At 38.9% G+C, this 15,178-nt stretch overlaps 2 protein-coding genes across 3 annotated transcripts in view; one reads left to right on the plus strand and one right to left on the minus strand.

Moving 5' to 3' along the window:
* Positions 1–15,178, minus strand: part of bicdl1 (BICD family like cargo adaptor 1) — a 298,028-nt gene that overhangs the window by 110,523 nt on the left and 172,327 nt on the right. The window lies entirely within an intron of this gene.
* Positions 1–15,178, plus strand: part of cita (citron rho-interacting serine/threonine kinase a) — a 147,775-nt gene that overhangs the window by 4,923 nt on the left and 127,674 nt on the right. Inside the window, exons 3-5 of the mRNA XM_048611329.1 lie at positions 3,758–3,908; positions 8,491–8,666; positions 10,494–10,595. Of these exons, the coding sequence (XP_048467286.1) occupies positions 3,758–3,908; positions 8,491–8,666; positions 10,494–10,595 (429 nt within the window). The remainder of the gene's footprint in view (positions 1–3,757; positions 3,909–8,490; positions 8,667–10,493; positions 10,596–15,178) is intronic.

The following is a 15,178-nucleotide window of genomic DNA, read 5'->3' on the forward strand; positions in this document are numbered from 1 at the left end:
TCATTTTTTCCTTACTTCTAAATTAATTTATGGTGCTCACCTACAATAGGTAAGTTTTAGGGGATGGTAATTGGAGTTTCTTAATACAAATTTTAGAAACCTTCCTTATTTTTAAAGTAGATAAAAATACATGTTTACATTACTTAAATATTGAACATACTCCTTAGCTTTGTGTGGCATTTGTTGATGTAGCTCTTCTCTAAGTTACTTTATTGTGAGACGGCATTACTGTCATTGTATGTTTTAAAATTTTTTGATTTCCAGTGATAGTGATGCAAAATGCACTCTGTTTTTCCTGAATTTGTTTGAAGTTGAAATGCTTATCCTGGCAATGAAATGTTTTCCTTTCTTTGCCTTTTATGAGGACCAATGCCTGGATATAAGGGAAACACTGCCTTTGTTCTCTTATATATTGAACATCTTTCTTTATTTTCTTTTATTCATTCACGGGCTGAGGGCATTGCTCGCTAGGCAGCATTTATTGCCCATCCCTAATTGCCCAGAGGGCAGTTACGAGTCAGCCACATTGCTGTGGGTCTGGAGTCACATGTAGGCCAGACCAGGTAAGGATGGCAGTTTCCTTCCCTAAAGGACGTGAGTGAACCAGATGGGTTTTTCCGACAATCGACAATGGATTCATCTTATGTATGGGCCTCTATATCATGTGGCTTGAGTGAACGTTAAACTTCTGTAGCTCAAGGCATTGAATAGTGCAGACTTTGTCAGAGAGTTCCCCTACATTGGAAAATGGTTTAGTGGTAGTGTAACTGAAGAGGTGATTCTGAGGTTTAGACTAATGCTATAGGAACTTGTATTCAAACCTCACTAAGGCAATTTAATGTTAATAAAAATCTAGGAAATTAAAAGCTAGTCCTGGCAATGGTGACCTTAAATATTAATACATTGGATGGTCAAGAAAACTCTATCCAACCCACTGGTGTCCTAATAGGGAAGGAAATCTGCTCCCCTTTTCTGGCATGACCTATATGTGATTCCTGACCCAATACAAAGTGTCTTGACAGCCCTCTGAAATGGCTAGTAAGCCACTCAGTTGGATCCAAATCATTGAATGTTGAATAAGACAAAATGTCGGAACTATTGACCTGGTACTGTCAATGTCAATGACTTAGCATATCTGCTTTCCTTACAAGCAGTTGCCCCATGGACTTGTTGAGCAATCACCTGAACTTACTGAATTATTGTGTGCAACCAATGTCTCCAACTCCTTCATCATCATTCTGGAATTGCATCCATGCCAGTTAGTGGCAAAATAGCATAGAGTTGTGAGGGTTTACCTTAGGAGAAATCAATGTTGACTCTGTGACCCATGTGGTCTCATAGCATGGGATCAAACATGGTCAAGGAAATCCCCTGCTGATTACCATCTGAGTAGTGTCTGCAGTGTCAGAGATGCTGATGTTCACTGTTCTCCTCCAAGGTAGATGTAAAAGATTTCATCTTCACTGTCACTAGTTTCCTCTTTTTTTACTTTCACCATGCAATGCCATTTGCACAATCTCTTCAGTCAGTTGATTGACAACTAGTGCATCTTTGTCAACATCCACCAAATCCTGCTCTGCTTGCTGTGCTTTAAACTGCCTTTACAGCAGCTAAATGCGTCTTATTTGGAAAACTGGAAGCACCATGGATTTTTTTGAAAACTGGAAGTACTGTGGGTGCTGCACCACAGAACTCCTGGACTGGAGAGGGCTGGATTAGGGAGATAAAATCTATGTTTAATTGAATAAATCATTTTGATATGCCTGCCATTTCATAAGTTATGTAAGGCACTCTATATAAGGTTATTTTGTTCTTTTCATCTCCGTTTGAAACTTTATGCTAAACTATTTGGCACAGATTTAATCGTTAAGGTGTATAAATGGCATTTGTCCACAATTTTCTGTGGACTTTTGCACTGTATTTGAAGTAATTAGAAATGCATGGATAAGGCGCAATACTGAAATGTGAGAATGTCTACTGGGATGTGAAAGTTAGAATATTTTTCATTCAATATCTACGCATGTAGAGAAAGTGAAGGGAGGTTTAAACAAAAAGAGATTAAGAGGAAAGAGATTTTAAAAGAGTACTTTTTCAAAAAAAATGTTTTCAACATCTCCAATGGGAATGTTGACTCCTAGAAGGCATTTGGTAAAGTCCCTCATAAGAACTGATTGGTAAATTTTATGCTTGTGGAATTGAAGAGAAGTTACTCACCTGGTTAGGAAATGAACTGAGCAATAGCAGACACGGAGCAACAATTTGGGCATGAGAACTAAGAACAGGAGTAGGCAATTCACCTCTTTTGAGCTTGCATTGTCATTCGATATGATCATGACTGATCTCATCATGGCCTCAACTCCACTTTCCTGCCCGCTGCCCCTAACCTTCAACCTGTTACTAATTAAAAATCCATCTATCTCCTTCTTAAATTTAATCCGTGTACTGGTATCCACCACACTCTGGGGTAGTGAATTCCACAGATTCAGACTATTTTGAGGGAAGTAATTTCTTCTCATCTGTTTTAAATATGCTATCTTAAAACTATGACCTCTCCTTCTAGATTGCCCCTCAAGAGGAAACATTTGCTCTACATCACTGTTGTCAATGTCCTTTAGTGTCTTTTATATCTCAATTAGATCTCCTCTCATTCGTCAAAAATTCTAGCAATTATAAGCTGGAACTGCTCAGTCTGTCTTCACAAGCCAAACCTCTCACCTCTGAATCAATCTGGTGAATCTTCTTTGAACTGCCTTCTGTGCAATTACATCCTTCCTCGTGTAAGGAGACCAAAACTACGCAATACACCAGGCGTGGTCTCACTGATACTTTGTACAGTTACAACAACACTTCTCTACTTTAATGTTCTCTTCCTTTAGCAATAAATGTCAAAATTCTGACTGCTGTACCCACACACTAGTTTTCAGTGATTCATGCGGAAGGACACCCAGAACCTTCTATGCCAAAGCACTCTGAAATTTGTTATTTCTGTATTACAGCTTACTGTCCCACGTATTTTTGTGTCATCTACAAATTTGTCTATAGTACCTTTCATCCCTGCATCCAAAACACTGGAAACAGTTGAGATCTAAGGGCTAAAACTCTGTGGCACCCCACTAGTCACATCTTGCCAATCAGAAAAAACAGCCGTTTATTCTGACTATCTGCTTTCTGTTGGTTACCCAATCTAAGCTAAGAAATGACCTGTAACTCTAGGTATTCTAGTTGGCAGGTTGTGACTAACAGTGCTCCAAAAGGTTCCTTGTTGGGTTTCAACCATTTGTTGTTGACTCAATGACAGGTAAATGGAAATATTAAATTGCGAAGGTATTATTAGATTAAATGAATGGGCTAAACTGTGGGAGATGGATTTCATATAAACAAATGTGAGGCCAATCACTTTGAATCTATAGCCATAGCATCACTCAAAATGGCTTGTCTTTTCTCTGTCCAGATGTTGCTTTGGAGTCCCCTAAGGGCCTATTATTGCCTGTCTCCTAATCCTGAACAGAATTTTCCTACAACTAAATATTGGAAGGACTGAATTCTTTGGACCACAGTACAAACTACATTCTCTAGCAACTTACTTGGTTCATTTTCTTATGTGTATTATGTCCGATGTCGTTTGACAATTATCTTGTGAATATTGGGACATTTTACCAATTGCAGATGCTACATAAGTGATAACCTTGTTTTACAACCCGTATAGCGTAGGTAATCTGTTGGGGATTCACTAAATTTCATTTCAATTTGTCAACAGGGAAAGACTTCATTTCCAGGTCGAATGCATCAGCAATCTTGCTGCTTATTGACCAGAGAAGGACTTCTGGATGCAATTTTTGTCCTGTTTAATGAATGTAATAACCCTGAACTGTTAAAGGTTAAACACGTTGCCAACTTTGTGAAAAAGTGTGAGTATTTCACCATAAGGTTGTAATTGGTCTGAAAGATTCATGTTTCTTTTTGTGTGGTGTATCAGGGCTGATGGTTGATCTATAGTAAGTGGTTACTTATGCATTTGTGTACTGCTGTCTCTCAAACTCCTTCCTCTGTTTTCCTATATTGATGCTTCAGATGCTTTAGAATAAATGGAAAGTGCATTTCATCATGTTTTTTGGCCAAATAGGAACAAAAACAAAGTTGCTGGAAAAGCTCAGCAGGTCTGGCAGCATCTTTGAAGGAAAAATAGAGTTAACGTTTCGGGTCCTGTGACCCTTCCTCAGAACTGGTTCCTCAGCATCCACAGTTCTTTCGGGTTTTTACAACAAATAGGAGCTGAGTTATGATGATTCTTTAGAATATCTGATTTTTTTTTATTGTGTTAAAGGAAACTTGTACTAATAATTACTCTGTAATTAATTGCTTTGTAGAGAGAGATATCTACATTAATGGACCACTTGAAGCTGCCTTAATTAAGGTGCATTTGGGTTAATGTGGAACAGAGAAAACTCACTGACCATTGTTGCCCGTCTCTGAGAGATAACAATGTATACATAGATGAAGATACAGTGGACACACTTAGCTCTATAAAACTACAACTCACTTATTTATGTACTTAAACAAATAACACTCTTTTAACCACTAGAGATATCTCAATCACTGTCTTTCACTATCCTGATTTCTGTAACTAAATCCAAAAGTTATTACCCATGAAGGTTCACAGCTGGTCGAGCTGAAATGCTATGCAGTGTCTTCACCACGCCTTCTGACATAAGGTACTTCCTGCACAACGTTAATCTTGGAAGTGTTGTTGAACAAATGGATTTCTTCAGGCTCTTTATACACAAGTTTCTGTGCCAAATGTGTGCCTTATTTGAAATTATGCATGCACATGACCAATCCTGAATATTTTGTCCAAATGCATGTCTTATCTGGTACAGACAGCAGTTCCTGATTTCCTGCACTTTTTTAACTTTTAGCAGATCTGACTGACTCGGCATAATTCCATTCACAAAGCAGCCTGTTAGGCCTCTTATCAGTTCCTGCTTTCTTCAGCCTTATCCAATACCTTTGATTTGAGATATGGTATACTGTACGTGACATATCTGTATTGTATGAGGAAGGGAAGATAATCACATGTTTGTTCTCCAAGCTATATATTTTCAGTTCAATGCCATTAAAAAGATGACTGCAAGGGACAAATTAGGGAAGCTGGTTAATGGCAAATTGTAATAGACTACACTGCTCCTTACTAAAGCTAAAACAAAGTCTCCACCATTCTTCAAACTGCACCCACCCCCCCACCCTGATATTTTTGAAATTAGACTCTTTCTGCTTTTTTTTTTTTGCATTGTTGTACACATCAAGTTATATAGAGTATACTGTATAAGGAAGGCCATTTGGCCCATCTAGTCAATTGTTTGTTTATGTTCTGCATGAGCCTCCTCTTGCTCCTCTCTTAATTTAACATTGCCAATTTGATTCACTCCACATGATATCAGGAAATGGCTAGAGGCACTAGATACTGCATAGGCTGTGAGCCTGACAACATTTCTGCAATAGTACTGAAGATATGTGTTCCAGGACTTGCTGTGCCTCTAGCCAAACTGTTTCAGTACACTGCCATCTGTCTGAGCATGTGGAAAGTTGCCTGGGTATGTCCTATACAGACAAAGCAGTAAAATTCAGCCTGGCCTATTACCAGGCTGCTCTTGATCTTTGTTAAATTGATGGAAGTTATCAACATTGCAATAAAGGAGCACTTGCTTAAGAATAGCATGTTTATTGATGTCCAGTTGAGGTTCCACTAGGGCCATTCAGCTCCTGACTTCATTACAGCTTTGTTTCAAACATGGACAAAACAGCTGAATTTGAGAGGTGAGGTGAAAGTGACTGCCCTTGATATCAAGGCTGCAGTTGACTGAGAGTGGCACTAAAAAGCTCTAGCACAGTTGGAGTTAGCGGGAATTGGGCTAAAACTCTCTGCTGGCTGGAGTCATACCTAGCGTAAATAAAAATAGTTGTGATGTTGGAGGTCAATCATCTCAGCTATAGGACATCTCTGCATGAGTTCCTCAGGGTAGTGTCCTGGACCCAGCCATCTTCAGCTACTACATCAATGACCTTCTCTCCATCATAAGATCAGAACATAGACCAATACAGCAGGAACAAGCCCCTAGGGTCACCATGTCTCTGCTGATCACGATGCCATTCTAAACTAATCCCATCTGCCTGCATATCATCTGTATCGCTCTATTTCCTGCCTGTTCATGTATCTGTCCAAATGCCTTTTAAACATTGCTATTGTATCTGTGTCTACCACCTTCCCTGGATGCATGTTCCAGACACCTGCACCCTCTGTGCTTTCTTTAAAAAAACTTGCCTTGCACATCTCCTTTTAAACTTTCCCCCTTTCACCTTAAACCTATGGCCCCTAATATTTGACATTTCCATCTGAGAAAAAAACACTCTGACAATGAACCCTATCCATGTATCTCATAATTTTATGTACTTCTGTCAGGTCCCCTCTCTGTTTCTGATATTCTAGTGAAAACAATCTGAGTTTGTCCAACCTCTCTTTATAGCTAATACACTCCAATCCAGGCAACATCCTAGTAAACGTCTTTTGCACCCTCTCCAAAGCTTCCATGGCTTTTTCTGTAGTGTGGCAACCAGAACAGCACATAATATCCAAATGTGGCCTGACTAAAGTTTTATACAGCTGCAATATGACTTGCCAACTTTTATGCTGAATGCACTAGCTGACAAAGGCAAGGACGCTGTATGCTTTATTTACCACCTTATCCATTTTCAGGGAACTATGAATTTGGACCCCAGATCCTTCTGTATATCAAATCTCCTAAGGATCCTGCCTTTTACTGTATTCTTCCCTCTTGTATTTGACCTGCCAAAAGGAATTAAAACCATAGGGAAGTTTGCTGATGATGGCATAGTGTTCAATCCCATTTTAATCTAACCATTGGCCTTTGCATTACAATCACTGAATCCCGCTGAATTGACATCTGAGGGTTACCATTGACTAGAAACTGAACAGGACTAGCCATATATTACTATAATTGCAAGAACAGTTCAGAGGCTAGCAATCCTGCAATGAGTAACTCACTACATTTCCCTTGTGGATAATCAACAGGCTTTTCGAGAAGTCATGAGAGTGATGGAATATCCCCCACTTGCCTGGATGAATGCAGCTCCAACCATACAGAGAAGCCTGACGCTATCCAGTGCAGAGCAGGCAGGTTGATTAGCACAATCTCCACATTCATTCCCTCTTCCACTGAAGCACAGCGGCAGCAGTTTGTACCATTTGCAAGACGCATTGCAGAAATTCACCAAGGCTGCTTAGTACCTTCCAAATCCACGACCACAACCATTTGATAGGACAAAGGCAGTAGATACATGAGAACATCATCACCTGCAAGTTCTTCTCCGCTCAACATTCAGACTTGGAAATATATTGGCATTCCCGCAGGTCACTTGGTCAACATTCTGGGGCTCTTTCCATTATGGCATTGTGTGTCTACCTTCACCAAGTAGACTCCAAAAGTTCAAGAAGGCACCTCACCAATGACTTCTCAAGGGAAACCAGGAATGGACAATAAATGCTAGCCCAGTCAATAAAGCCCACAGCCCCTGAACAAGTAACAATAATTTAAACCATAAGCATTTCCCTCTGTTCTTTTCTCCTTTGCATTCCTACCTAGCTGCATGTTTTAATGGATCTATGCAAGTCTCCTCAACTTTGCTTGTATTTCTACATTTATATCCTTCTGGGTAAATACATTTTCCTGAATTTCCGATTGGATTTATTCGTGTCTGTCTTGTATTTATGACTTCAGTTTTGAAGTCCTGAAGTATAATTTTTCTGTTTATCTAATTAAACTCTCACTTAATCTTTAACCTCTCTCAGGTTTCTCCTCTGTGTATCCTGTCATGGAGAAAATTGCCCCAGCCCCTTCAGGCTGTGCTGTGTGTACAACATCTCAATTCTGTTATTCTGTTCCTATCTTCCTTGCATGATGAATTCTTTGACTAATATTGATGAACATTAAGGTATAATTTGAGCACAAATTAACAGTAAACATAAACAATTTAAAGCTTAGTTATGTTGGTTGGTATTGGGCCAGAAGGTCACTGGAGTCTGCTGTCTTTAAGCAAGACATGAGGATGCAGTGGAACCAATGAGAGATCAAATAGAATGTGCTGGAACCTAAGTGAGTGGGTGTTCTCTCTCTCACTCACCCACACAGGCAAGTGATCCAGCAGCAAGAGACAGTGTGTTCGAGCAAGAGGAAGAGAGATCTTCCTCTGTCGTATCCCCCCTGTTTCAGAGCAGAACCATCCTTTATCAGTGCTAAAATTCTGAACGCTTGTTTGCCCTATATGGACTGCTGCAGCTCAGTGAATCATGCAGATAGTATAATAACAAGCAATTTAACGATGCTCAGCCCAGGTAACATTTTAAGTACCAATTTTGTATTAGATTAGATATGCGTGATGTTTTGCATTGATTCAAAGTGTCTTTTCTGTCCACAGACAGAGATATCCTGACCGAAATGCGGGAGTTGCAGCCTTGTGCTGATGATTTCGAAGTGCAAAGTGTGATTGGTCGTGGTGTCTTTGCAGAAGTGCAGGTTGTACGCGAGAAAGCCACCAACAACGTTTATGCGATGAAAGTGATGAATAAGCAAGCGCTGGTCGGACAGGATAACGTAAGACAATATCTGTCGTGTAGACTTAGGGGTGTCTTAGTAACGTTTTGTAAGAGATGGCCACTGTGGGTCTTAGAGGTTGGCTGAATGTTTAGTTTTGTTCAATTTTGTTCAGTTGTAATCATGCTTGATTGATTATTGAAAAAAGTCAAAATCTCTGCTTTGTTCAAGGAAATTTTAAATTTAACGCTGAAGTTGTTTCAAGGTTTCATGCAATGCTCCTTTAAGGTATTCCAATCAGTGTACATGATCCCAACTCTCTGTGAAGAGAGTTGGTTAGTTCATATTCCTGGCCTACTCTATTGTTTACAGCACGATTATCAAAGCTCACTTTATTGGTATCCTTGCCCAATTTTTTTGTTTAATCCAAATTATCCATGAGAGATTTATTTGCTGTGGAATGGACCATGTTCTAGCTTAGAAACACACTGTTTCTGGTAGCTGCATCACTGGTCAGATGCAGGGCAGAATACTCCGTCATAATCATGGTCTCCAAATTAATCCTTATTTTTCTCCTCCTTCCCAAGCTGCTTCTGTATAAAACTTCCATTTTTGGTGCCAGACTGTGCAACAATGTGTCCCAGCATTAGACTCTCGACTCTCAAACGCAAATTTTTTTCAATATTTAGTTGTCCATATTGATTATAAATTTGTATAATTGTGAAGGAGTTATTTTTTTGAATCTTTATTGTAGTGGAGATATTCAATACTGTACCAAAGATAAGAGGAGAGCTAACATGAAAGTGCACTTTCATTAGTATTTTTTAACTAGGAGTTTACCTTTTATGATGGACGAAATGTCTGTTGTAGATATTAACAAATATCTACTGATTGCACTAAGCAAATGGTTGTCATATGATGCTGTCTCTATGGATACAGGGCTTTATTGAGTGCATGCACACTCAAGGTTTCCCATGCTTGGAGCAATTGCCCTGCAATGCATCTGTAGTTCATTATTGTTATGATTTTAAACCAAAATGCCACAGAATTAACTGGCTTATTGGTCTATGTTCAAAATTGTTCTTCCTGGTTGGTATTGGACCTTACCTGTCAATCCTTCTTCATGGAATTAAACCTGGCCAGCATGAAGTAGGAACATATTCTTGCCCTCCTTTTCCCCACTACCTCGGCTGAAGATTCCCTTTGAGCACCAAGGCAGAGGGGAGCCTCTAAAACAGATGAAATGTAATGCTGATGGTGGCATTTACTAATTGCTGGGGTGATATGTTTGTTGGCCAAGCAGAATGGGAAATATTCCCAAGCTTCACAGGGTGGTGTTTGGGTCGATGTGAAGAATCCGCTCAGTCCTGGTATTGAGGGACATTGAAATTTCATATCACTGAACAGTGAATGGATTGTTACACTAGCTTTTTGGGAAAGTATGCAGTCAGCAGCATGAAAAGAAGTTGAAAATAATATGAAACAATTAAGTGAGAGGGCAAGAAGGTGGCTGATGGAGTATAATGCTGAGAAATATAAAATGATCTTTGACACTGGCTTCTTCATGATTATTTAAAGATCATAGGATTCTGAAGTGGAATAGCTTCCATATCAGTCCCAAGAGGTTTCTTACATGAAAAGGTCAAAAGTAAAAATGGGGAAAGGAGGAATTGAAGCTTAAGCAAGTTTTTGAAAGAGAACAAACTAAATTATGTACTCTGAAAGTTACTTGGTGCATTATATATGCCATATGTAAAGTACTGATTTTATTGTATCATTGTGTGGTTTCAATAACACATCAGTGTTATGGTTTAGAATTGACTCAGCTTTGTTTCTCTTTCCAAGCTTTACCCATCCCACTCTTAGATATTTTTTCTTGGTTGACAGGTGGTGTTTTTTGAGGAGGAATGCAGTATCCTGTCACGCAGCACCAGTCCCTGGCTGCCATTATTACAGTACATATTTCAGGATAAGGCTTATATCTATCTGGTGAGTAGGTGGAGAAGCATCAAATATGACAAACAGTGGAAAAAGGCTGGCTAACCTGATTATATAAGGTCTGCGCATAGAAGGCTGCTGGTGTCCACTAAGTTGTCCATGGCAAAATAGTTAATAACTTGAGAAGAATAAACATCCAACAACATCAACTTATTTCCATTGCAAAAATATTTTTTATCCAAAGTAATTTCTCACTCATTAACTGGCCATATGCTGATGAGTGCTCGCAACTACTTTACCCAAAATAGTCCTCATCCATGTTTGAACATCGACTATGAAGCTTGGCACACGTAGTTCTGGGCAGCATCATAGTCAAATCTTACTTTATCCTCACTTAGTATGCATGCAATTGAGCTTCAAGCAGGCACATTACTGTTTCATCTTAATGTCTTTGGATTGAGGATTGGTTAACAGACAGGAAGCAGAAATATTAGGGTCATATATTGGCAGACAATACAAAGCTAGTTGGGAAAGTAAGCAGACAACAGCATGAAAAGAAGCTAAAAAGAATCTGTACCAATTAAGTGAGGGCACGAAGGTGACTGATGGAGCATAAGGGTGAAATACAAGTAAATGTTAGAATGTAGACTGCTTTGGGTACCTTTGAAAGTTAACATTAAGGCATAGCAAGGAGTTGGAAAGGCAGATATTAACCTTTTAATCTTAAGGAAGTTGAAATACAAGAATAAGAATGTTAGGCTGCAGTTATATACGGCTTTACTGAGACCGCACAAGAGGAACATAAGATGCAGGAGCAGAAGTAAGTCATTCAGCCCTTCGAGTCTTCTCCTCCATTCCATGAGATCATGGCTGATCTGATAATCCTCAACTCCACTTTCTTCCCATAACCCTTGATTCCTTTACTGTTTAAAAATCCTTCTGTCTCAGCCTTGAATATACTTAGTGACCCAGTCTTGATAGCCCTCTGAGCTAAAGAAATCCACAGATTCATGACCAACTGAGAGATCAAATTTCTCTTCATCTCTGTTTTTAAATGTATAACCCTTATTCTGAGATTATGCCCTCTGGTCTTAGATTCTCCCACAAGGGTAATTGACCTTTCTACAACTACCCTGTCAAGTCTGCTAAGAATCTTTTATGTTTCAACAAGATTGTCTTCTGTATTGCAATGAATAAAGTCAACTTCTCCTCAGAAGACGTAATTGGTATCAGCCTAGTGAACCTTATCTGGATTGCCTAAAATGACTATTTTTCCTTCGACAAGAGGACCAAAACTGTTCATAGTATTCCAGCTGTGATCTGACTAGTGCCTTAGAGTAATTATAGTAAGACCTCCCTACCTTTTATACTCCATTCCCTTTGAAATAAATACCAACATTCCATTTGCCTTCCCTTTTATCTACTAAACTTTGCTAGCTATTTGTGATACATGGATGGTGACTCCAAAATCACTCTGCTCTACGGCTTTCTGAAATCTTTCTCCATTTAAATAATTCACCTCCTCTATTCTTCCTGCCAAACTTCATAACCTCTCTCTTTTTTTTTTTTCATTTTATATTCCATCTGCAATGTCTTTGCCCCCTGACTTAACCTGAGTGTATCCCTCTGCAGACTCTGTGTGATTCTTGCCACTTACATTCGCACCTATAGTACAGTCACTTTCCTCATCCAAGTTATTATTATGTATTGTAAACAATTGTGCCCCAGAACTGATCCCTGTGGCACAGATTGCCATCTTCAAAATGTTCCCTTTATCCCAAATCTCTGCTGCCAATTCTCTACCCATGCTAATATACTATGCATATACGATGCCAACACGATTGGTTCTTATCTTACTAAATAGCCTAATGTGTGGTACTATATGAAATGCCTTCTTAAAATCCAAATATGTCCATCCGATGCTTCCATTTTATCTATCCTACTTTTTACCTCAAAGAATTTTAATAAATTTGTCAGGCATGATTTACCCTTCATGAAGTTATGCTGACTCTGTGTAACCACATTCTGTATTCTGCTGTTACATCCTCTATAATAGACACCAATGTTTTCCCAATAACCAACACTAAGCTAACTAGCCTACAATTACCTGCTTTTTCTTGAGTCCTTCCCTTTATAAATAAAGGTGTTACATTGATAGTTTTCCAATCCTCTGGGATTTTTTCAGAATCTAAGGAGTCTTTGAAGTTAACTACCAGTTATTCACTATCTCTATTCACTTATCTTACTTTAATATCCTAGAATGCATTCTGTCAGGTCCAGTGGACCTATTGGTCTTTAGCATCATTAATTTCCCCAGTGCTTTTTTTTCTAGTGATGGGAAGTAAATATAACAACGATCATGCATTTGCCCCCTGATTATTAAATAAATTTTGGAATGCTTTAGTGTCTCCTACTGTGAATGTATTAAACTTGTCTGCCATTTCCCGGTTCCCCATTATTATTTTTTCAGCTTCCTTCTCTAACATGCCCATGTTCACTTTAATTTCTTTCTTCCTTTGCATATATTTAAAGGAGCTCCTGATGTTGTCTTGATGTTACTTATACGTTTACCCTCAAAGTTCATTTTCTCCATACTTTAATATTTTTGGTCACCTTTTGTTGGTTTTATAACTTTCCAAACGTTCTTGTTTGCACTAATCTTTGCCGCATTGTTTTTTTTCTCTATTTGATGCTATTCTTAACTTTGTTTATGGTTGGTTTGTCCCCTTTTTAGAATCTTTCTTCCTCACTGGAATTAGTCTTTGCTGTGCGCCATTATTTTCTTAAATATTGTATCAACTGTCTTTGTTGCTAAACCTGTTTCCTAGTTCCCACCAGCCAGCTCTGCCCTCATTCCTTTGTAATTGCCCTTTTTAAGCTTAGAACAATTGTTTCCAACCTGAGTTCCTTCCCTCCAACTGAATGCTAAATTCTACCATGTTATGGCCACTGTTTCCCTGGGAATTGTTTTTACTTTGATATAATTTATTAAACCTGCCTCATTACAAATCACCAGATCCAAAATAGCCTCATCCCTGGTTGGATCTGCAACATTATTGTTCTAGAAAACTGTCTCAAATGCACTGTATGAATTTATCCTTATTGCTTCTTCTACCAATCTGCCTAACTTAATTTACATGAAGATTAAATGCATTCATGAATAACGCACTGACTTTGTTGCATGCCCTCATTATCTCCTGATCTATTCTCTGTCTCACCATATAGCTACTGTTAGAGGACCTACCAGTGTAATCTTTCTCTTTTTATTTCTTACTCCTACACATGGATTCTACGTCTTCCGATTCAAGATGCTGTTTGCTGTCATACTTATTCATGCCATAACAACACCGCTAACCCACCACCGTTTTCTTCTGCCAGGCCTTTTGAAATGCTGAGCACAGCTATGGTCAGTCTCAGAATCTATTCACCCTGGAATAGGTGCAACAAAATTTAATTAAATTGACTCCAGGATTGTCCTTTGAAAAAAGAGTTGGCTAGGAGAGGTGATCTCATTGAAATATATAACATGATTAACGGACCCGTTGGGATCAAGTGAATTTTCCCCTGTAGAGTCCAGAAGTACCCCATGATTGGGATCAGGGACTTTAGACTGAGATGAGCAGTATTTTCATTTGGAGGATTGAGAATCTTTAGAATTGTCTGCCACAAAGGGCTGTGAATGTTTATTTTGATTATGTTCGAGAGAGAGATTTTTAAATATGGACTGAACTTTGGGATATTGGGATTATGTGAATGAGTAGAGTTGAGATTTAAAAACAATTATTCGTGATCTAATTGAACGGTTGAGCAAATTCAGTGATATATGGTTTGCCTGCTATTATTTGTAATGTTTTCATACTTTAGGCCTAATGGATGCATTTAGTTGGTAATCGTTGCTTAAATCACTGCGTGAATAGCAGTGAGAGTGCATGGAAAATCAAGTTTCTAAACCACTCAAGTTTGCCAAAAATTACCGTATAATTTTTCCTTAGTTTATGTAGTCTGACTGTAGTGATTGGAACCAGGTGGATCCTGTTGACCATGAAATCCTTGATTGGGGTTGTTAACCTGGGTCAATCAGGGAACCCTGGCTGCCATATATAAACAGGAGATTCAGAATCTCCTCCCTTCAGAGACTGGCTATGGCCAGCCAGCTTGGAATCATTGTACTGTGGAGGAGGAAGCTCTACCTGTTGGACTGTACTGTTGACTCTGCTCTCTTTTTGGCTGGGTGAGCCTCCTATTTTTTTTTTTTTTGAAAAGAAGAATGAATAAATAATAAAAAGGGGGATTCACAATCTCCTTACTTTAGGGACTGATTCTGAGCTGGCTGGCCACAGCCGGTGTACTGTGCACATGTAAGTAAAGGGTGACTTGGTAACGGGACACCAGCCTCTGTGCAATCGTTTCAACCACATATTGTTTAAACAGTGCAATAAAGGCATTTGTCAATGTGTATAAATAAATAAAGTTGCTGAAATAATGAGATATTTGTGCCAACAAAAAACTATATGGGTGAACGCTATTGCTTTTCTATGAAGCTGTAAATTTTTCTTCAAGAATGTAACACCTGCTTTATGCCAGGGGATGTCGCTAGTGATCTTCGAATCAATGCATATGCATATTTGTACAGC

This window comes from Rhincodon typus, chromosome 24 (assembly GCF_021869965.1).
Source record: "Rhincodon typus isolate 14 chromosome 24, sRhiTyp1.1, whole genome shotgun sequence".
NCBI lineage: Eukaryota > Metazoa > Chordata > Chondrichthyes > Orectolobiformes > Rhincodontidae > Rhincodon > Rhincodon typus.